Raw genomic sequence first — 22,701 nt, 5'->3', positions numbered from 1 at the left:
CGTTCAGGTCCCAGCACTCATGCGGCTACAAGGAAGCCATTGTCCTCTTGTCACACTCACGTGGCTCAGACTCACTCAAACACGCACGGATAAGAAGTAAAACATGGTGTGGGTGAGATCTAGACAGATTAGGCAGATCTCTGAGTTCAAAGTCAGCCTGATATAAGTGGAGAGTTTCCGAGGGCTGGGATGACCAGCGTGATCAATCACGGCTAACTTCCTGTTTGATGAAATTCTGAAATTGATTTTCGGGGAAATAAAAAGTTAGGCTAAAACGATAAGCACAGTAGGGGTTAGAACCCGGGCCAACTTTTTGGAAGTCAGCTTTGCTAACCAACATTCCACCAACACCTCAGTTTAATAGTCACAGATATTTTTAATAGGTCACCGCAGGGTCGAGTTGGCCAACAGGAACCGGAGCAGGGGTGTCTATCCCGTAATCCTCTCCCAGACCACGCGGGGCCACCTGCTTTGCCTTCTGCCCTAAAACGCTCGAGTGAGCTGCCCCCCTAGAGTTTCATGGACGTTGGTTCTGCCCTGACGTTATCCAATCAAAAGCCTCCGCTTCTGCAGCTCAACTTCCGGGTCAAAGGCGGCGCAGCTGGCGGGTCCCCCGGTGTCCGCCGCCTTCGCTGTCCCCCCGCGCCTGCCACTTCCGGGCGCTCGTCTTGGGCATGGAGCGTCGCGTGTGAGGCGCCGCCGGCCCCGGGGACGCCCTGCCCAGCTTGTCCTCCGCGCCGCGCTCCGGTGAGCAGCGTCCGGTCCCGGCTCGCCGCCTCCGGCCCCGGCCGGCGCCGTCCGCCCGCCTCGGCGCCGCGCGCCCTGTCCTCGTCGTCCCCGCCGCTCTGGTCGCCGCGCTTCGCCGGTTCCGGGCCGCGCCCAAGAGCTGCTGCCGCACCGCTGCGGAGACGCAGCCGACAGCTTCATCGCAGAGCGCGGCTCAGCCCGGCGTCCGCGCAGCCTCCTCCAGCCTCCGCCAGCCTCGTCTCTGCCAAACCCTTCCTCCCGGCCTCATCCTTCCCAACCTGATCCCCTCAAGCCTCATCCTCTTCCATCTTGATCTTCTAAAGCCGGATCCCCGCAAGCCTGATCCCTTCCAAGCCTGACTCCCCTCCCAGCTTGATCCCTCAAGCCTGATCCCCAAATCTTGATCCCCCCAACTTGTACGCTCAAGGCCTGATAGTCCAGGTTGACCCTCCTCTCAAACCTGAAATCCCAAGCTTCATACCCCAAAGCTTGATTCCTGCAGCATGAACCTCTCCAAATGACCCTACCAGCCTGACTCCTCCAAGACTGGTCACTCCCCAAGCCTGTCCCTTCACTCAGCCCTATCCTCTGCCCCAGTTTCCACATTGTCGCATGCCAAGCTTGATACCCTCCTAGACTAAAAATCATATCCTCTGTCTCATCCCTTTCCTCCCTGGATTAGCTTGAACCCCCTCAGTCCCCAGCCTCAGCTTCCGGCATTAATTCCTTGCATCTTGAGCCCCACCCTTACGGTCTTGGCCTTCGGCCCATCCATCCCCTCCCCATCCACGCTTTTGCCCAGCCTTTTGATCCCAGTAGCCTTTTTGCTGCCTCCTACCCAGGCTCCCTCGGGAGCCCCCAGGGCAATCACCAACCTGCTTTCGAAGAGTTGGGACTGGTGCCCAGGAGGTGTGGACCACAGTCGCCAGTTCCCTGCTCGGTCCCAGGGAGACCGCACACTGAGGGACACGTCTCTTCCAAGTACAACCCAGGGCATGCTGGCAGCCCCGAGGGGCTGGGAGGCTCAGTTAGAGTCTAACCAGGTAGATAGGGTTAGGCACAGGCGGAGACTCCCGCCCGCATGGAAAGTGAGTGAGAAGAAGCCACGCACATCACCGGCCCCTCCATCCTCACTGGCCCCTCCATCCTCACTGGCTCCCCAGTCCTCACCAACCACTCCATCCTTGCCAGCCCTTCATCTTCGCCAACCCCTCCATCCTTGCCAGACCCCATTTTCACCAACCCCTCCATTCTTGCCAGCCCTTCCAATCTGCCCACCTTAACAACGCCACATTTGTTCTTCTAAGGTCCGTGCCCCTCGCCTGCAGCTGCCATGGAAGCTCCTTGGACCCTTTAGAAGGTTAGTTGTGCTGGGATTGGGCAGTAAGGCAGGCTATGTGGTGGACTGGGGCTTGCTGTGGAATGCAGAGTGAGTGAGTGGCTTTGGGGTCAGTGACCCAAGGTCACCGCTTCTACAGTGGAGCTTCGTAGGTCTCCACACTCCTCTCCAGGGGACAGAGGAGGAGTGGCTCCCAAGCTGGGCTGGGGGGAGGCTTGGCCAACTCTCCTCAACTCATCTGATACAGTACCCAGTATGTGGGCACCAATCTTTGCCTCAGAAAGACCACTGGGTGTGATTTTTAAAATGGCTCATTCATCTGACAGTTGTCATCATGAAAATCTGTGTGTGCATTCCCGTAACCCTCACTTAGCTCCAGGCATAGATAGTGTAGTCTGGGTTTATGGCTTTGGGAGGTTGGGGCACAGAGAGGTGTGTGGCTTCTGTGGGGTCACATAGCACAGATATGACTAAGCTGGGGTTTGGACCCTTCTCCCTGACATGGGAAGCCCTGCTTTTCAGCACTGGACAGAGAACACTGGCCACTCTTCCATTTTGTGTTTAGGTGGCTTCAAGCATCTGTTAGACTCTTCTGAGAAGGCTACTGGGTAGTAACTGGGGACAGTAATCAGGAAGGGACAGAGGTCTGTGCCTTTAGACATTGATGGAGTGCTGCCTGGAAAGGAGCTGTTATCCCTTGGGGGCACTGGGATGGGTTGTTCTCTGTGAGGCATCCTGGACCCTGCAAAGTACCTGAACACTGTCTCAGTGGCCAAGTTCTGGTCAGGACAGCCATACATGTTCCCAGACATTTCCTGAGCCGTAAAGTGTGGTGGAAACCAATTCTTCAAAACATGGTAGGAAATTTCCAGTACTTTATTTATTCATAAACAGCACAAAGCAAATAAATGGTAAAACGGGCCCACATTCATTTGTTCGTTCACACATGCTCTCACTAACCTTTCCAGTCTGGTGGGTGTGGCCTTAGTTCCCGGCAGCAGGAAGGTAAAAATGCGACTCAATGTTCCTTGCTCCAGATCCTTTCGGCATGTAGGCTTTGCTATCTAAGCAGCAGTGGATGTTCTCATGAGCGTCCGAGTGGGGTCCATGAAGACTATTTGTCTATTCGAAGTTTCTCTGCTGGGCCATGGGATCTGAGCGATTTGCTGTGCCAGGTAGATAGGCCAGGTAGATAGACTCCTGCCCGCATGGAAAGTGAGTGAGAAGAAGCCACGCACATCACCGGCCCCTCCAGACCAGAGTTTTTAAGCTAAACTTCAGCCAATTACAACTTTGGCGTTCCACACGTGATTTCATGCTCTTCTTTATCACTCGAACGCACCCACTCACTCTCTATGGCCTGGTTTTGTTTTGTTTTGTTTTTTGTTTTGTTTTTTTGTTTTTTTCGAGACAGGGTTTCTCTGTGTAGCCCTGGCTGTCCTGGAACTCACTGTGTAGACCAGGCTAGCCTTGAACACAGAAATCCACCTGCCTCTGCCTCCCAAGTGCTGGAATTAGAGGCCGAGAGCGAGGTCCATGGCATTGCCCCCCTACGGGCTCTGGGCAGTGGGTGTAAGTTCTTTATCATTCTCATCCATTCTCTAAGGCTTGGTTTTCATTACTATCTGTAGCCTTGGGAAGTGCAGCTGTGGCGGCTTCCCAGCTGGCAATTTCCACAGCATCAGGAAAAATGCCTTCTGAGGCTATGTGTTCTTTACCCCATTCAACAGTCACCTGTCTTGAGACCATGGTGTTGTCCAAGTAAATTTTCCTAGCTTTTCTTAGGCAACTGTTATGCAGGGTGTGAGCAGTTGATAGGAGACAAGGATTGAGGCTTACATTCTGTTCCCACAGTACCTTGGGCTTGAAGTGGGGAGAAGGAGCAACAGCCTCATACACATAGATGTTGAGACAAACAGGAAAAGGTTTGTCTTGGTTTGGGGTGAAGGTCTAAAGTGTAGGTGGTGGGGGCCTTAGGTACTGAGATACCCTGCAGACAGGAGAGTGCTCTGGGACCTCTAAACCCCAGAAACACCCCACAAAAGATACAGGTTGCTGTTGCTTGGGACCCAGTGAGACTCTTAGCACAGGGTGTCCCCGATACCGATGCCCTTCTGGAGGCAGAGGTGAACTGCTGGCTTTGCAGACCTACACTGGTTCCCAGAGCCAGTCAGTGGGTCAGTGTTTAAAAGGTCAGGTTGCGTCTGGACAAGGAAGATGGAGGAGAAGGTGAGGGAGGCCCACGTGGGGTATGGGTGGGGCCCTATTGGTCAGTCAGCTTAGAAAACCCCTGCATCTGCTCTTCTTCTCTCCTGCTGGTTCTTGAGGAGGCAGCAGGGATGGACCCTGGGCTAGGGCATTCTGGGTTGTGAATCCTATCATGTCAGGGTGCTATACAGTGTCTCCAGACTCCACTCTTCCTCCATCTCTTCCTCCTTCACTTCCTCCTCCGCTTCCATCTCCTCCCCATCTCCTCCTCCATCTCCCCCTTCATCTCCTCCATCTCTTCTTCCATTTCCTCATTCTCCTTTTCTCCATTTTTTTCTGTTTTCCTTCTCTTCTGTCTTCTTGTCTCCTCCCTCCTTCCTCTCCTCTCTTGCTAACAGTAGCTCTCATTTTAACTCCTGCCAATCACAGGTGATCCCAGACATCATGTGTGAGAATCCTGGCTCATGGAGTGGTTAACTGTGGAATCCTAAAAGTATGCTTTCCTCCCTGGGTGACAGCTAGCCTTTCTGCATTCATTTTCTAGTCTCCACCGTGAGTATGACCTCAGAAGTGGCCCCAGGTCACAGCACATATCAAGTGTGTGCAGCAGAGACCTGGCTCATGCTTTGTGTGGCCCAACCAGGCATGCAGAGGCCCAAGAGTCCTCTGCTCAGGGGCCCCTCCTAGCCCCCACTTTATAATCAGGTAGCAGGCGGGAGCAAGGAAGGGATGTGTAGGGCCCAGGATGGGCACGGTGGTCATCTGTGGTCCCTGCATCCATGTTCTCCGAGTCTTATGATGTCCTTTGTGAGGCCTAGTCTTGATTCCCAAAGGGCCGGTGTCAGCCAGGACAGCTCAGGTAGGACACAGGTCCTCAGTCTCTGGCCTTCCTTTTCTCACCTTGTACCCCCTTCCATGCTGCTGTGTCTTTTCCCATGAAGTGCCCAGCGTCTTCTATGCCTCAGCTTCCTCTCCTCACATGGGCTCCCTCTGGGGTCTGAGGAATGTAGAGATTGTTTGCTTCCTAGCCCTGGGGAACAAGGCATCAAAAGTTGGGCAGGTTTGCTCACAACTCCAAGAGTTTTCAACCTTAATCCCTGGTGGCTAGGTTAAGTGGCTTGGCACCAACTTTGCCCCCAGCTGTGTAAACCCTTGAGAACTGCCAGACAGGTTGGTGCGGGCAGAGGCCTAATCAAAGGGCCCTTTCTGGGTCCCCATTTTGCATCAGGATAGAGAGGCAAGTGGCTCAGTCAGGCAGTTGCCTCAGGGCCTGCTGGAGCTCAGGATGGAAGGTTCTAAACATACCCCAAATCTCCCAGTGTCTCATTTCATTTCAAGTCTCCTGTAGCAGATTTTTGCAGCCTGGGTCCTCTGCAGTGATTCAAGGCAAGATGCCTTCCTGGGCCCTTTTCTGTGTAGGCCTGACACACCCGAAAGGGATCCATGGGTCACAGTTGTTTCTGCTATGAGCAAGGCTTGAACTGGGGGGTACTTGAGCCAGTCAGTGGCATTCCCTTTGCTCCGATTTCTGGGCTTGCTGCTGGCAGCCCCCGCCTGTCACTGCCCTTGGCCTCTGACTACCCAGAGGGTGAGTTGTAGCTCTGGGAATCCTGGTCCCCTCTGGGGTGTTTGATTCAGGGGCCCTGGGGACATCTGTGGTTTTTGATCTGAATCCTTATGAGCAACTGATATGGCAGTGCCCTTTGGGAGGGGAGAAGACTGAGCCGGGTGGGTTAAGCCAGCTGCTGGGTGGCTCCTTTCTGCCATGCTCACCTTTCAGGGACTTCCCATGCTGTGATTGGCTACAGCATGGCAGAGTAGGCTGGGAGCAGGAGCTCCTGTCTGCTGTCCTGCTCCCAGCTTCAGTTTCCCCACCTGTACAATGGGCTCCTATAAGTTAGAGTGAAGTGATGTTGACAGACCTTGTTCACACAGTGATAGCTTCGCTCCTTTCCTGCAATTTTTAAAGCAGCCTGGGGCCTTACTATTGTCTGTGAGTGCACATGTGGGTTTGCTGTCCTGAGGAAACACGGGAGGTCGTTTTGTGGAGTCATTTCTCTCTTTCTGCTTTTAAGTGGTTCTGGGGTGGAAATCAGGTCACAAATACCATTGTGCACTAAGCCTCCTGCACACTTTTCCTGGTCTGGTTTTGAGACAGTGTCACCCTAAGACTTGGGTAGAAGTTACCATTGTCTTCCTTTGGCCTCCTGGGTACTTGGGTCCCAGACACGTGCCATACCACCATGCCATGCTCCATGGGTCTTTTTGTGTGTTTGAATTAGGGTCCCATTGTGCCGCCCAGGCTATTGTGGGACTCAAACATCTGTTTTCTTCTGCTGAGGTTAAAGGTGTAGCCGGCGCAGCCACTGTGGTCGCCTGTTGAGGAATTTGAAGACAGCTGTGAAGTCTGACCAACTGTGCCTTGGGTGCCCCACTCTCCACTCCCCACCCCCATGGTCCCCACCCTCGTGTGGTACCACCTTCAGTTGTCAGTTCCTGCCAATGCAGAGGTCAGAGAAGCACATTTGCAGGGATTCCTGGAGCCTGGAGCCTGTAGAAGGATCAGCTCCTGGAGCTGCTCCCAGCCATTCTGGCACTGCCAGAACTGGGTCACTGGCTAGCAGTGTTTAGATTTCTTTAAAGCAAATATTTGCCTGGTTGGTGTAGCTCTGTTCAGACAGAGCTGAGCCCAGTGGCAGTGAGAGGGAAAGGTTGTATCTATGCCCAGCCATGGACAGGAGGGACAAGAAAGTGGCCTGGAAGACGTGCTCACCTGGATGTCTCCTGTGTGCAGTGACATGACTGGCTTTTCATCTGGAAGCCTCAAGAGTTTGTTCATTGTTAGTGATACCTATGGGGTACTGGGTTGCACATCTGAGGAAAACTAGGAGTGAGCCAGATGTGGGGGAGGGGATGAGCATTCATCAAGTAACCATGGTGACAGTGCTTGATGGAAAGGGAGAGCCAGGTGGGCAGGGAAGGACTACTGCGCCATCTCAGAAGGCGTGGCTAGGAAGCTCCCTGAGAACCTATTTAATACTTTGCTGAGATTGCTTTAGAAGTTAGTCAGCTTAAGATGAAAAGCCCAGCCCAGGAAGGATGGCATGTACCCTGGACCAGTGCAAAAGGAGTCTGTCCGGCTTGAGGGTCTGAGTGACGGCTGGTTTCTCTAGGGCACAGTTATGATGAGTTCAAGAGTCTGGAAGTCGTAGGAGGGGTCAAGCAGCCATAAACAGAGTGGATTTTTGTTGTCTACTTCTTACAGCCCTGAGGTATTAGTCTAGCATCTGCCTCTGAGCCTTGCCCCAGCCCCTCACTGAGTGAGGTGTTCTAGGTGATGGCTCCACCCTTTGCCACACCCAACCAAAGGATGGAAGATCTGGAAGGGTTTCACATGAATGAGTGGTATGGATCCAGGTGGGATATGGCTTAACTCAGCAGAGCCTTGACTCTCAGGAGTGTAGTGTGAACAAGCTGCAGTAATTTGAGAGAGACTTTGGGATGACAGTGTTGCTGTCCAGAGTGACTGATCTGGAAGCATCCATGGTGAGAATAGATTGTCAGGAAGACACCTTCTTACATGCTGCACTGCCTCCCTTCACAGCTTCTCGCCACCATCACAGGAGCCCCAGAGGATGTCCAGTGGGGTCTCCCCAGTTGAGCAGGTGGCCACAGGCGACATGGATGACACAGCAGCACGCTTCTGTGTGCAGAAGCACTCCTGGGATGGGCTGCGCAGCATCATCCATGGCAGTCGCAAGTCATCGGGCCTCATCATCAGCAAGGCCCCCCATGACTTCCAATTTGTGCAGAAGCCTGATGAGTCTGGCCCCCACTCTCACCGTCTCTATTACCTGGGTAAGCTGCCCCTTGCCCTTCACTGGCAGGCCTGGGGCACCAAAAGGTTTCAGAAGCGACCAGCCTGGGCCAGCCAATGTTAGTCCACCTCTAAGGTCAGCCACACAGATGACAATTCAGGGCTGGCCAGGTGTCTCTGAGTCTAAAAACTGTTCCCAGCTGGGCCACTTCCCAGGCACCTGGTCCTGGCTGGGCAGGGCCTCCTGGGGAAGCAGGACAGGACACAGTTTCCTTTGGGAGGGTCACATGCTGTTCCAGTAGGAGCTCTGTGTGGTGATGTGTTCTGACAGATTCTGAGGCTCAGAGATTGGCACCCTCTCTGTGTAGCCTTACCATGGGCCAGCAGCAGAGGATGGCTTATGATCCTGCTGAAGGACCCGGATGTGCCTGTTCTCTGTGGAGCTATATACTGTGTTCCCACTGGGCCGTCAGACCCTTGGATGTGAGTCTCCCTTCAGGCCTCCATAACTTCTGCAGACAGGCCTGCACCTGGCCCCAGCACGTAGACAGGAAGTATGCTCAGTGTCCAGACACTGCCCCGCTAGGCCTAAAGGGCTACACGAGCTAGAAGAAAGAACTCTCTGGAAATCAGTTAGGCTTGTTTGCCAAGAGTATGATCCTGGCTGTTGTCTAGAGGGATGGTCCCTTGCACTCTGAACTTGTGGGTGGCCAGGATTCCTGGAGGTTACTGTCATCTACAGTTGAGAAACACTTTTTAGGACATGATTCTGGTCATCCTCCAAGCCACTGTTGCTATTGGTCATGTGGCATCGGTCTCTGAGACCATGTCTGTGCATGTCCAGGCAGTGAGCATTTGAATACACGAATAAGTGAACATTGTCACCTGCCCACTGGTGGCTGTACATGGATGACAGGAACCAAGATGGACACTGGGTGGCTGTCCTCCCACTGTCCCCTTACTTCCTCTTCAGAGCTGTCCCAGGAAGAAGTCACATGGGTTTTTGCAAAGCATCAAACTGCAAATGCAGAGTGATTAAGAACAGTCTCCTGAGCAACTTGGTGACAGCTGTGAGCAAGAGCAGCCATGGTGCATGGCCATGCTCCCACAGGGAGAGCAGTACTAGACTCTCAGATGAGTCTCTTCACCATAGCTGGGCCAGGAGGACAGGAAGGCCTCAGGTCAGACAGTAGGCAGGCCTTCCCCACCTGAAGTCCTGGGCTCCTACCTCTCAGTGTGGCCACGCCCACTTGTTTTGTGTTCTGCGTTTGGTGAATTCACCCCAGCCTACACCGGCTGAAGGGAAGCTGGCAACCAGGCTGTGTTCCTCCTTGAGCTCTGGGCAGGACATTCCTGCCTCTTCCAGCTTGTGACGTGTACAGCATCTGCTTATTGCCACGTCTCTCCCATCTCTGCCTTCTTGCATACATGGCTGACTTCTCTGTGTGAGCTCTCCCTTCGCTTCGGTCTGCTGAGGACTCGAATGGCTTCAGGTCTTCTCTCCTGCTTGAACACCTTAATCCATCCAGAGCTGCAGAGCACTGTCTCAACAGATACAGTGACTTGAATTCAGGCCCCAGGACACAACCGATTCTCTCTGGGGACCTCTCAGCCTCCCAGGACCATGGGATCTCAGTCACAAAGCCATCTGGTGTGACCTGGGGCTGGTTTAAGGAAGCAGAACACAAAGCCACTAGCTACTAGCCTCAAGATGAGGCACCTGCAACCCAGAGCCTCTTGAAACTATCTCTCTGGTTCTGGACCCACCTCTGCCAGAGCCAGTGCTGGTACCTCAGCTCTCCTGTCTTCTCACCAGTAGGGGAAATTGACCCTCTGGCTCAGCCTGCTGATCATTCACATGTGGCCACTTGCATCTGGGTGGGGATGCTCTGTCCTTGGGGGTCAGTGTAGGATGTCGGGGTCTTCATGGGGGTGGAGGTCCACAGATGAATATGTAGTGAAGACAGATCCTGGACATGTGCAGGGAGCCCAGAACTTTGTGGCAATGGCCAGTTCTCTCCAACCAACTCCATCATCTCACTAACCAGGCCCTGCTGGTCTCAGATCACCTCCTGGTCCTTCTGAGACTTTATCACATGTCTTGCTGCCAGGTGTCACTGAGGCTTAGGTGACAGAGTCCCTGGTTGAGGATCTCCTGCTGCTCTGAGATGGCCTGACCCTACCTCTCCCAAGGTCCTCTGTGAAGGATGGGCTGAGTCTCAAGAGGACTCGCTGGCCCTTCCTGTTCGCCCATTCTGTCAAGGTGGGGAGGCTCTTGACTCCTGTCTTAGCTTCAAGATGCACTGAGTCTCTAGTCCAGGTTGCTCTCTGTGAGGCTGGCCAAGGCCACAATCCAAGGTGACTAAGTGTGGGTGTGGGCCCAGGGCACCTACCATGCTGGGGGCTGGGCAAGGTGCCCAGTCAAAGTGCGCAGTGTGTGTGTGAGGACAGAGCCCTTTGGTAGGTCAGGCAACAGAGGCAGAATAAGGGTGATTAGCATTCAGCTCCACCCCTACTCTTGCCTTCAGTGCTAGGCATTGTGGGCTGTGCTGCCAGCACTGGAGGCCTATCCAGGAAAGCACTGGCTTGAGCCATTGGTGGAATTGCTTGTTAGGCAGCTGTGGACGGGAGGAGGTGGCTTCCATGTCCTTGGTACAGACTTGCTTTGGACTTCCTATTCAGAAGCCCCGAGGACAGGCCACTGATAGGGACATGTACCCCACTAGCCCAGTGTGGCCTTTGGTAGGACCGAGGGACAATTCACTTTGCAGAATGTCTCACTTCTTACATTTCTTAATTGTTGTGTGTGGAGGTTCATATACTTTGGCACCTGTGTGGAAAGTACATATGTTATGGCACCTATGTGGGGGTACATATGCTACAACATGTGTGTGTGTGGGTACATATGTTACGGCATGTGTGTGGGGTTACATGTGCTATGGCATATATGTGTGAGGTATATGTGCTATGGCATGTGTGTGTGGGTACATATGTTATGGCATGTGTGGGGTACATATGTTATGGCATGTGTGTGGGAGGTACATATGCTATGACATGCATATAGGAGGTACATGTGCTACGGCATGTATGTGGGGGTACATATGTTACGGCATGTGTGTGGGGTTACATGTGCTATGGCATATATGTGTGAGGTATATGTGCTATGGCATGTGTGTGTGGGTACATATGTTATGGCATGTGTGGGGTACATATGTTTTGGCATGCGTGTGGGAGGTACATGTGCTATGGCATGTGTGTGAAGGTCAGAGGACAACTTATGGGACTTTGTTACTCTCCTTGTATCATGTGGGTCCCAGGGCTCACACACAGGTTATCAGTCTTGGTGGCAGGTCCTCTACCCACTGGGCCCCCTCCTTGTGTCACACTCTTAAAAGTGTGCTGTCCAATAGCACATGCTTTAGCCCCAGCACTCAGATCTCTGTAAGTTCAAGGCCAGCCTGGTGTACATATCGAGTTTCAGGCCAACCTAGGCTACACAGCGAGTTCCAGGACACACACTGATCCTGTCACAGAAAACCAAAATAAAACCAGGCAGTCCTGGCAGCTGCAGATGTGGAGTAAGGCAGAGGTCATGCGCCTACAAGTCACTGTAAGAGGTACTGTGTCCCAAGTAAGAGGCTACCAAGTGCCCTGTATGCTCCCACACAGCTCTGTACTCGGAGGAATGACAGCCTGGTTCCAGCATTCTACACCAGAGGGGTCACTGAGGCACGCTGAAGCTGGTCACTATGCTGACCATGCTACATGCCCATGACCTCGGCTTCCCCACCTGTGGAGGACACAGTTGTCACCTCCAGTTGGGAAGTGGAGGCTAGAAGAACAAGAAGAATTCAGGGTTATGCTTGTCTACCTAGCAGACCAGCTAGGTCACCAGTCAGAGACCAGCTGTAGGACACTCTGTGCAAAGGAGCAAAGGGGAGAAAAGTAACCCAGAGGGTGCACATGCTGGGCCAAGCGACTGAGTAAGGAGGTGCTGGGGAGTTGGCCACGAGCTTGATAGCTTTCCAGCAGAGATCCAGCCCAGCTATATAGATGTGCATGTGTTCTGTCCCCCGTCCACCGCCCACATTCCCTCAGCAGCGACCATTCATGTCCTTCAGTCAGGACTCAAGTCCATTCGTCCTCCGAGGTGATGCCCACAGGAGCCTCGGGCATGGGGCTTCAGGAGGGTGGAGTTGGAGTTGTCCCCACCCAGGCTGGAGTGGATGGAGCCAGGGCTGCAGTGTGAGGAAGCTCTCCAAAAGCACCTACTGCGACTGAGTGTGTGACATGCACGCACACACACATATGTGCGCACACACGTGTGTGTGAGTACATACTCCTTCCTCCTCCCTCCCTCTGAGACTGGGGAGCCCTCAGTCTTTGCCAGTGTCTCATACAGAGGAATCTAGAGCCACCCCTGACTGCAGGAGGGCTGACTTGCAGAGATTGCTGCAACGCTGGGGCCTGTGTCTCAGGGTGGGAGAGCCTACCACAGAAGTGACCAAACAGCAGGGCTGGGGTGACAGCTCACTGGATAAAGTGCAGGCTGGACAAACTCGAGGACCTGCATTCAGATCCCCAGCTCATTGGATAAAGTGCAGGCTGGGGTGACAGCTCACTGGATAAAGTGCAGGCTGGACAAACGTGAGGACCTACATTCAGATCCCCAGCACCTGGGGCTCACTGGATAAAATGCAGGCTGTACAAACTCGAGGACCTGCATTCAGATCCCCAGCACCTGGGGCTCACTGGCCAGCCAGCTAAGTCAGGAGATGTGACTCCCAGCACTTGGGAGATGCAGGGGGATTCCTGTAGATTCAAGGCAGAGAGAGAGGGAGATACCTGATGGCTTCTATGTGTGCATAATGATGGACACATTGGCTCTGACTAGAGAGAGGGAGCCATGGCCTGATACCCTCTCAGGCAGGACCCCCAAACTCTTGAGCTTCCTCTGACTCCTCTCCAGGAATGCCTTATGGCAGCCGTGAGAACTCCCTCCTCTACTCCGAGATCCCAAAGAAGGTACGGAAAGAGGCCCTGCTGTTGCTGTCCTGGAAGCAGATGCTGGACCACTTCCAGGTGAGCCATCTGTGCCACACCTGGCTTCTGGGAACAGAGCTCTGACTGGGGCCCTTATCAGGCCCACTTATCTCTCCTGTCTACACCTTCAAATGAAGGGTGATTCATAGACCTGGCTAATGATTAATATGACTGCCAAGAGGTGCCAAGTGAAGGGGACAGCGTGGTGTGGCTGTAAACATTGCACAAGGCTGCAGCTCAGTGGCAAGCCTTACCCAGCATGTGCCAAAGGCCTGGGATCTCTAAGAGGGAAAAATAACACCACCACAGTGGTATACCTGAGTCCCTCCCTCCTTTGTCTCTCACTCCCACTTTGGTTGCACCTCTCAGCTCCTGAGAAGCTTTCTGCACTGTGCAATGCTAGGACTGGACACCAGGCTTTCAATTGGCCTCCTCCACACCCCAGCTCTGAGCTGGACCCAAGCCCAGTCCTGAGGGCTACTGCATGGAGCACTCAGTTGGCACACAGGAAGCCCCAAGTTCCATCCCATCATACCAGCCAGTGCTGTGCGGGCCTGCCAACCCAGCAGCACTTGCGGTGGAGGCGGGATGATGGGGAGTTCAGGATTATCCTCTGCTAACTAGCGAATTTCAGATTAGCCTGGGCCTCCACACAAACCTTGCTTCAAACAGACTCATTCCATGTCCTTATGATTCTGTTCAGGTGGCTTGCCCACCAGGATCCCCCCACTTCACCCTCAGTGGGGATCCAGGGTAGGTGATTTGCAGAACCGTGGGCATATTCTATACAGCTGTGGATTTAGAAGGGCGTGAATGGGCTGTGGGATCCCCACCGGTCCTCAGGGTAGACGTGGGGGCATCGCAAGTTCCTGGGTATTGTAAGATGTTCCGTGTCACAATGCGGAATCTGAGTAAGGCCGTAACCTCTTTGTCCCCAGGCCACACCCCACCATGGTGTCTACTCACGAGAGGAGGAGCTGCTGCGGGAGCGCAAGCGCCTGGGCGTCTTCGGAATCACCTCTTATGACTTCCACAGTGAGAGCGGTCTCTTCCTGTTCCAGGCCAGCAACAGCCTGTTCCACTGCAGAGATGGTGGCAAGAATGGCTTTATGGTGAGGCATGACTTGTGTCCTGGGTTGGGGATGTAAGGCCAGCGCCCTGACTGTCTCAACCTCCCTGTCCCCAGGTGTCCCCGATGAAGCCGCTGGAGATCAAGACCCAGTGTTCTGGACCACGCATGGACCCCAAAATCTGCCCTGCAGACCCTGCCTTCTTTTCCTTCATCAACAACAGTGACCTGTGGGTGGCAAACATTGAGACTGGGGAGGAACGACGGCTCACCTTCTGTCACCAGGGTGAGGCCTGGTCATGAACAGGGTTGGGGGTGGCAGTCTGCCTGGTCGTGTCATCATGTTTTGAAGATGGCTGTTGTTTGGCATTTGGCTCATAAGTTCCTGACTCCTAGAGGCTGTGTGTCACTCACAGTGTGCCCTTTTCCAGGTTCAGCTAGTGTCCTGGACAATCCCAAGTCAGCAGGTGTGGCCACCTTCGTTATCCAGGAGGAGTTTGACCGCTTCACTGGGTGCTGGTGGTGCCCCACGGCCTCTTGGGAAGGTAGGAAGTCCATTTCTCAGTACTGTATTCCAGTCTAAGGACTCAGCACCTCCCCTGAATTAGTCCATATGGTCCCAGGCCCAACACTTAGGGAGCCCTTAAGTACCCATGTCAGGGTCTGCTCAGGAAAAGGACAAAGACATTGCCTCACCTGGGCCTGCCATTCATATAAACCACTAAATTACTGGAGAAAAGAAAACACTGGGTGAGTCTTAGGCTGCAGAGTCACATCCTCAACTCTTCACTGGAAAAGTCCAAAGCAGGGCTCCACCCATGACCATGCTCCCAGGTACTCATTGGGAGATTCTGGGTGGAGACTCCACCCCATCCACATCCTCAGCCACTCACTAGGGCTTCTAGGTAAGGCCACACCCCGACCATGCCCACAGCCCTTCATGGGGAAGGGGGGGGTATTTTAGGTAGGGACTCCACCTCTGAGCCATCCTGAGCCATTCTAGGCCAGGCTCCACTTCTGACCAGCCCCTCCCTGGGCTGTACCACGCCACCGCCCCTTATTTTGGTGTTTGTACTTCCAGAACATATGAGTGTGTGTTCAGGTTATCATAACAGAATCTCTCTGAGTGAGTGGCATAGACAGCAGAGATGCATGATCCCACACTGGCCTCTGGTTCTGAGGTGCAGTGGGACAGATGTGGCTTTTCCTAAGGCTCTGGCCATACTCCCCTTGTCCTCTACTGTCTCTTGTTGTTGTGTCCTGGTCTTATGAGTATCCTTGTCATACTGGCCCAGGGTCTCCCCCTGGCCTCACTGTGCTTATTTCTCCCTCACAGGAACCACACAGGAGCAGGGCCTCAGGCTAGAGCTTGAGCAGATGTTCTCAGGGACCAGTTTGACTCTTTTTTTTTTTTTTTTTCTTTTTAAGATTTATTTATTTCATGTTTATGAGTACATACTGTAGCTGTAAAGATAGTTGTGAGCCTTCATCTGGTTATTGGGAATTGACTTTTAGGACCTCTGCTTGCTCTGATAGACCCTGCTCGCTCAGTCCCTGCTTGCTCCAACTCAAAGATTTATTTATTATTATAAATAAGTACACTGTAGCTGTCTTCAGATGCACCAGAAGAGGGCATCAGATCTCATTACGGATGGTTGTGAGTCACCATGTGGTTGCTGGGATTTGAACTCAAGACCTTCGGAAGAGCATTCAGTGCTCTTACCTGCTGAGCCATCTCGCCAGCCCCAGCCTGCCTCTTTATACCTCAAGCAGGTGTTTTCTGAGCTGCTTTGTGCCTGCTTCTATCACCCCTCTGAGGCTCAGAGCCCCTGTTTGTTGTGGCTGAGTAGCTTGACTCTTCCTTGTGCCCCACTAGGCTCCGAAGGCCTGAAGACACTGCGCATCCTATATGAGGAGGTGGATGAGTCTGAGGTGGAGGTGATTCATGTGCCCTCCCCTGCCCTGGAGGAGAGGAAAACAGATTCCTACCGATACCCCAGGACAGGTGCGTACCCATGGCAAGACCACAACCTGCTGCTGCTATGAGGTCTCTACATTGCAGCTAGTGCAGTTCCACCCTCTGGGGTCCCCTCCACCTGGCTTTATTGGGTCTCATGGTCCCAGAACTCAGAGGCCACAGATCCCCTAGGTAGGTCCAGAAAGTGTGGCAGTGGCACACTCTGCCAAATGGCACATCTCTGCACATCTCCACACTAGGACAGCCACAGACAAGCAGGCTATTAGTGGGAGATTCTGCAGTGCAGTGGCACTACCTGCCATCTCAGTACTCAGGAGGCTGAGGCAGGAGGCTTATGAGTTCAGGCCAGCCAAGTCTGCATAGTGAACACCTGTCAAAACAACAAAAAAAAAACAAGTGGAGGGATTGAAACGGACGGCTCACCTGGCTGAGTCCTGTTTCTTTGATGTCTCAAGGTGTTAGAAGCCTTGAGCCAGCAGTAGCCACTGCCAGCCTGGTTCAACCTCAGGCCTCCCGCCTACAAATCTATGGGGGTCACGGGCCTTGGACTAAGGCTTGGTGTGCACAGAGCCCCAGGCTCTATCCACAGCACCACAAACTGGGTGTGGTGAGGCATGCCTGTCATTGCAGCAGGAGTCAGGAGGATCAGGAGTTCAAGGTCAGCCTCAGCTTTGTAGAAAGTTCCAAGCCAGCCTGGGCTACATGAGACCCTATCTCTAAAAACCAAATAAAAATACCAGACTGCCATTGCAGACACACAATGACCCTTCCGTGACACTCTGTAGGACCTAGGCTTTCTATGGGACATCTGTGGGAATGATCCACATTTAGCCCATGCTTAACAAATGTGGAAAGTAAGAGTCAGGTGTCCCGTGGTACTGTGTGCTGGGACCTGAGCCATCTTCCAGATAACTCCCAGGATTTGTTTCCAGCTCTCTAAGGAAACAGTTCTAGCCACATCCCACCTCTCAGAAGTATGGACTGTCCCAGCCCGTGGCCACTGCCTCCCAGGGGCTGGGCCTGGCTGAGTGTGGCAGTGTCCTGTCCCTGTTCCCGCCTCCCTGGTCGCACAGATGCAGGAACAGGGCTGTTCTCCTTATGTGTTGTATTGTTCGTATCCCAGCTCTTGTCATAGCCTGGCCTGTGCTCCCAGGTGACAAAGTAACACATCTTATATCCCCTGTTAGGAATGTGGTCCAGGCCCTGGGTCAGATTATCCCTGCCCTGAAGACTGTGTTATGCCCAAGAGGAGCTGTGCCACCTCCCCACAGGTGCAGTCACACAGTCCCTGGCCAGGGCAGCCTCCGACAGCCTGGCACTCACCTGGCCTTCTCCCCTCCCTCCACAGGCAGCAAGAATCCCAAGATTGCCCTGAAGCTGGCTGAGCTCCAGACGGACCATCAGGGCAAAGTAAGAGCCCAGCATATGGGGAAGCTTGCACAAGGAATGGCAGGGCTTGTACACAGCTAGCCTAATCTCTGTGACCTGTGTGGTGCAGCCAGTTGGCCTCACCTGTCTCCTGTGGTGGCCATAAGCCCAGAACAGTGGGGCACATTGCCAGTGTGCCAGTCTCCAGGTCACCTCCTGTTGGGCAGGGCAGTGTTCTGGATCCTTCTGTGTCCCCTTCCCCCTTTGCATTGCTCACTTCGAGGCACTAAGTAAGGCCTTGGAACTCAGAGTATGTACCAAGCAGCAAGGGCAACGTGGCCCAGATAAGAGGTCTCTGGTGAGTGCATCCCCCTGCCTCTGTAGGCCCATCCACTGCTCTGATGCACCTTCCCTGAGTCCAGTGAGAGCTGATGACAGCACTACCAAAGTCCAAATCCCTCAGGTCACCAAGGATATGTGACGCTGAAAGTCACCGAGGTGGCTCCTGGGCCCAAGGCTGTGTAGCGCTTGCTTTTGGGGACAGCAGACAGGCATTTTGTGCAGCTGCAGGGGTATGGCACCTGGGGATTTAGTTCTTAGGTTAATGTACTGTGTGTGGAGGTCAGAGGACAGCTTGTGGGGCCAGCTTTCTCCCTCCACCTCATGTGTTCTAGCAGTTAGACTAGACGGGGACTCAGGTCATCAAGCTTGGTGACAGGACCCTCCCTGCACAGCTATTTCACTGGCTCCCTAGCAAGTTTTTGTAAAAACTTTGATAATGTCCAGGAAGGTATAAGACGACTCCATACCTTTGTTAGTTGCACCATTTTCTTTATGCATATTATGCCCTCACTCACCAGGACCTTTGTATAATCTTCAGAACATAACGGCATTACCAGTGATGTAATTTTTGAGGGAGCAGGGAGCAGCAGGGGAAGTTCAAGGTTTTTTCCCTTTTTTAAAAAAATGTATGAGCGCAGTGCCCATGGAGTCCAGAAGAGGACGTCGGAGCCCTTGGACTGGAGTTAAGGGCACACATGAGCTACCCTGTAGGTGCTGAGAACTGAACTTGGGCCTGCAAGTGCAATAAGGGCTCAGTCACTGCCTCATCCTCAGCCACACCCAAGCCTCCACAACATACAGGCTCCTGATCTGGGTGTGGGCTGCAGCAGTGGAACAGCTGTGGACTGGTGACCTCGCCAGGATTGCCACCCATGACCCTGCCTCCCTTTCTTCCCATCATCTACATGCTCAGCTTGCCCAAGACCCCTTGAATCTCCAGGGATGACTCAGGGCAGAAACAGGTGCTTCTAGAACTATTTGTATGTGGCAGGGAGTGCAATGCACTGTTGCGGTGTCATTCCCTCCCCTCTCCCCCAAGGAGCTGTCACCACAGCAGAAAGCCACAGGTTGATGTCTTTGACAGCAGAGATCAGAGATGCTGTCTGCAGCCATACAGATGGGTGTTGGTAGGGCTGGCCCCCCTCTGAGGGCTGGACGGGGTCTGTCCCAATAGCTCAGGTGACCACCTGTCCTGAGGGTCTAGTGGATACCTAGAGAGAGAGGGGGGGAGAGAGAGAGGGGGAGAGGGAGAGGGAGAAGGAGAGATGGAGAGACAGAGACAGAGACTGTGTGTCTGTCTGTCTCATTGCATCTCTCCCTTTTGAGACAAGGTCTTTCTTTGAATCCTAGAACTCACTATGTAGTCCAGGCTGGCCTCAAACTCACAGAGATGGTCCTGCCTCTGCCTCTCAAGAGCTGAGATTAAAGGCATGAAACACCACACCCGGCTCTTGATTTTAGTGTAGATTGCCCACATATGCATGCACCATGTACATGGAGTGCTCATGAGGGCCAGAAGAGGACATCAGAGCTACTGAAACTGGCATTCCCAACCAGTTAGCCACCATGCGGCTGCTGTGCATCTAACCATCAGCAGGCTGGAGATCAGTGAGGCTGTGGTGATGTGTGTGACATGGCGCTGTTTCTCCAGATTGTGTCAAGCTGGGAAAAGGAACTGGTACAGCCATTCAGCACTCTTTTCCCCACAGTGGAGTACATCGCCCGGGCTGGCTGGACACGGGATGGCAGATAGTGAGTGTCTTGGGAATGGGCAAGTATCTGGAGGCTACTTGGGGCCTCAGCAGAGCAGAGCTCAGTGCCCTGCAGCCATGAATTTTTCCCTAAGGGTACCCCTCCCAGCCCTAGCTGGCAGGAGACAAAGCGGGAGACTCAGGTGTTGGGTCCATCTGACCAAAGTCCCAAGGGTGAGTCAATGCCTGGTGGCCCAGAGTAGAAGGAAACACTAAGCCACAGACAGGATGAAGGAACTCCTCTGAGCCCTTGACGTCCTGAGCTCTCCACAGTTGGGACAGAATGCAGGCACGAACAGCCTTCCTCACCACTTCCTCCTCATCTTTCCTCTTGCTATGTAGCCCAGGCTGACCTAGAACTTGCTTTATAGCCAAGGATAACCCCCCTTTGCCTCTACCTCTCTACTCCTGAGATGACAGGTGCACAGCCATGTCAAAACCATGGTGTACCTTTACATGAGACCCCGTGATCGTGCCCAGCATCAGAATAGAATAGAATAGAATAGAATAGAATAGAATAGAATAGAATAGAATAGAATAGAACAGAATAGAACAGAATAGAACAGAATATTAGAATATTGTCCATTTTGTTAATGTTGGGCGTGATGGCACACACCTGTCATTTCAACACTGAAGTGGAGGCAAGGAAGGTCGAGAGTTCAAAGCCATCCTCGATTATAATCAGCCCTACCTTTAAAAAACAAAAAACAAAACCAAAATGTATCTGTCCCATTTGAGAATGCTGTGCCAGGCCTAAGTCATGTGGGTTTTTGTCACTAGAGTTTCATTTAATCTGTCCAGAGATCATGTACCACTTAGGCCTCCCCCATACCCTGGTTGGCCATGGGCTGAGTTCAGCAAGGCTGGCCCCGTGTCCCCTGCCAGCAACTGAGGCCTCCTGCTGCCTCCTCTCTTGTTCTTCCAGTGCCTGGGCCATGTTCTTGGACCGTCCCCAGCAAAGGCTCCAGCTTGTCCTCCTGCCCCCCGCCCTCTTCATCCCCACCCTTGAGAGTGAGGCCCAGCGGCTTGCGGCTGCCAGAGCCATCCCCAAGAATGTGCAGCCCTTTGTCATTTACGAAGAAGTCACCAATGTCTGGATCAACGTAAGCAGTAGTGCCAGGATGCCCCACTGTCCCCACAGCCAGGTCCCCAGTGTGACACTGGGCTGGGTTCAGGGGCTTGGTCAGCTGCAGAGTCCTCTGACCCATCATCTGTCCCCACAGGTCCATGACATCTTCCACCCGTTCCCTCAGGCTGAGGGCCAGCAGGACTTCTGTTTCCTTCGTGCCAATGAGTGCAAAACTGGCTTCTGCCACCTGTACAGGGTCACCGTGGACCTTAAAACCAACAACTACGACTGGACGGAACCCCTCAGCCCTACAGAAGGTGAGAGAGCCTCAGCCATGTAGGAAGCTGTGGTCGGGAGGAAGGGGTAGCTGCACTCTGGCCCACTCAACCCTCGTGCCATTGGCAGCCATCAGCTCCTGTTTGTTGATCGATTAGGTGGGGTTTCCTAAATGCCTGTGCAGTATGGCTCTTGCTACGGAATGAAAATCAATCAATAATAAATAATAAGGAAGGAAGGAAGGAAAGAGGGAGGGAGGGAGGGAAGGAAGGAAGGAAGGAGGGGACTGTTTTTAGGGATGGAGGAGGAGAAACTTGATTGTAGACAGAGAGGAGAGCATGAGAGTCCAGGGTAAACATGACCAGACTGAGCGAGGCTGTGTGAGGACAGAGGGAGGGAGAACAAGAGAGGAGCCACAGACCAAGATGGGCAGCCTGGGCCAAGAGACTGGTGTAGCCAAAATGGCTGAGTTAAATTGGGGCCAGAGGAATGACACGGTGTGTGTGTGGGGGGGTAGCCCCAATGGAGGGACAGGGTATGCTGGCTGGGGGGGCCTGAAACAAGTAGTGACCTGGGATGGTGGGCAGACTTTCCAGCATCTACTTTAATGTGTTAATGGGTACCTCAGCGCTCCTGAACACACACCGGGCCTGAGACCTAATAGCTGCCACCAGAGCGTTAGAGTTTGGTCCCTATGTACCGCTGTGTGTCGCCTGCATTTAGCTTCATCTTGTTCTTTTCTTGGTGTATGGCCATACCTGCTCACTTCTATTTGCCTGTTGACCATGTTTGTGTCCCAGCCTCAGCCATGTGGCTTCAGAGCTTCAGAAAAGGAAAATGGTATGTGGTGGTGCTCACCTCTGACCCCAGTCTCCCACAGCTGAGACTGGAGCATCAAGTAATAATGCAAGGGGAATTAAAGATGGTGTCTCAGCTGGGTGGTGGTGGCACACACCTTCAGTCGCCACACTTGGGAGGCAGAGGCATGCAGATTTCTGAGTACAAGGCCAGCCTGGTCTACAGAGTGAGTTCCAGGACAGCCAGGGCTACACAGAGAAACCCTGTCTCAAAAAAACAAAATAAAATCAATCAATCAATCAATCAATCAATCAATCAATCAAGATGGTGTCTCTGGCCCTGGGGGATGTAGAGAAAGTCAAGTGGCAAAGAAATGGGGAGTATTGTTCTAACAGTGAGCCAGTGCCCCCTGCAGAGATCTGAGGAGAACTAGAAAGACCTGGGGCAGGGGACACTGTGGGGCTGTGTGCAGGACAGAGCTGTGGTGTTGGAGGAGTCTGGAGGAGGTTCAGGTATGTGGAACAAGGAGGAGGTAGAGAGGGTGTCTGCATGGGCCGCAGACAGACAGACAGGGCTGGGCTGTGACCATCAGGAAGCAGGAAGTAGTTGGCTCTCCATCATTGTGAAGTGACTCTTTGGGTTTCTGTGAGGCTCAGGGCAAGGAGCATCAGGCCACAGTCAGAGCCGGAGCTGCCCCAGTGCTCTTGATCGGACACGTGGGCCTTGGCTGATGGTCTCTCCCAGTGGGGCAGGCCCATGGGACTAAGGATGACTTGGGGTCCAGTTGGGGGCTCATCAGGAGAGTGGAGATCAAAGTGTGTTTGGAGTCAGTGGCTTGAGGGGTAGACGGTGCTTCTAGGAGACAATTCATGGCTCCTGTGTGATGGCAGGTGACC

General features: G+C 53.3%; 1 protein-coding gene and 1 long non-coding RNA gene across 8 annotated transcripts in view; one reads left to right on the top strand and one right to left on the bottom strand.

Moving 5' to 3' along the window:
- Nucleotides 1-604: 604 nt before the first annotated feature.
- Nucleotides 605-22,701, top strand: part of Dpp9 (dipeptidyl peptidase 9) — a 32,615-nt gene continuing 10,518 nt past the window's right edge. Inside the window, exons 1-14 of one of the 7 annotated variants that reach the window (XM_031348671.1) lie at nt 613-747; nt 2,055-2,107; nt 3,941-4,011; nt 4,724-4,846; nt 7,899-8,152; nt 13,081-13,193; nt 14,093-14,266; nt 14,341-14,509; nt 14,655-14,768; nt 16,100-16,228; nt 17,550-17,611; nt 19,563-19,663; nt 20,588-20,765; nt 20,886-21,048. In XM_031348671.1, coding sequence (XP_031204531.1) covers nt 7,930-8,152; nt 13,081-13,193; nt 14,093-14,266; nt 14,341-14,509; nt 14,655-14,768; nt 16,100-16,228; nt 17,550-17,611; nt 19,563-19,663; nt 20,588-20,765; nt 20,886-21,048 — 1,426 coding nt within the window. In that variant the 5' untranslated portion in view covers nt 613-747; nt 2,055-2,107; nt 3,941-4,011; nt 4,724-4,846; nt 7,899-7,929. Of the gene's footprint in view, nt 1,836-2,054; nt 2,108-3,940; nt 4,012-4,723; nt 4,847-7,898; nt 8,153-13,080; nt 13,194-14,092; nt 14,267-14,340; nt 14,510-14,654; nt 14,769-16,099; nt 16,229-17,549; nt 17,612-19,562; nt 19,664-20,587; nt 20,766-20,885; nt 21,049-22,701 lie in introns of all 7 variants that reach the window. The other 6 variants (XM_031348673.1, XM_031348670.1, XM_031348674.1 and 3 more) reach the window with 6 other exon arrangements.
- LOC116075495 lies at nt 18,878-20,142 on the bottom strand. Its single transcript, XR_004112563.1, has 2 exons — nt 20,061-20,142; nt 18,878-19,122 (listed from the first exon to the last, which is right to left on the bottom strand). It is a non-coding gene; the product is annotated as an uncharacterized LOC116075495 (long non-coding RNA).

The sequence above is a fragment of the Mastomys coucha genome, unplaced genomic scaffold, assembly GCF_008632895.1.
Source record: "Mastomys coucha isolate ucsf_1 unplaced genomic scaffold, UCSF_Mcou_1 pScaffold3, whole genome shotgun sequence".
Classification (NCBI taxonomy): Eukaryota; Metazoa; Chordata; class Mammalia; order Rodentia; family Muridae; genus Mastomys; species Mastomys coucha.
This window is presented reverse-complemented; position numbering and strand designations above follow the sequence as displayed.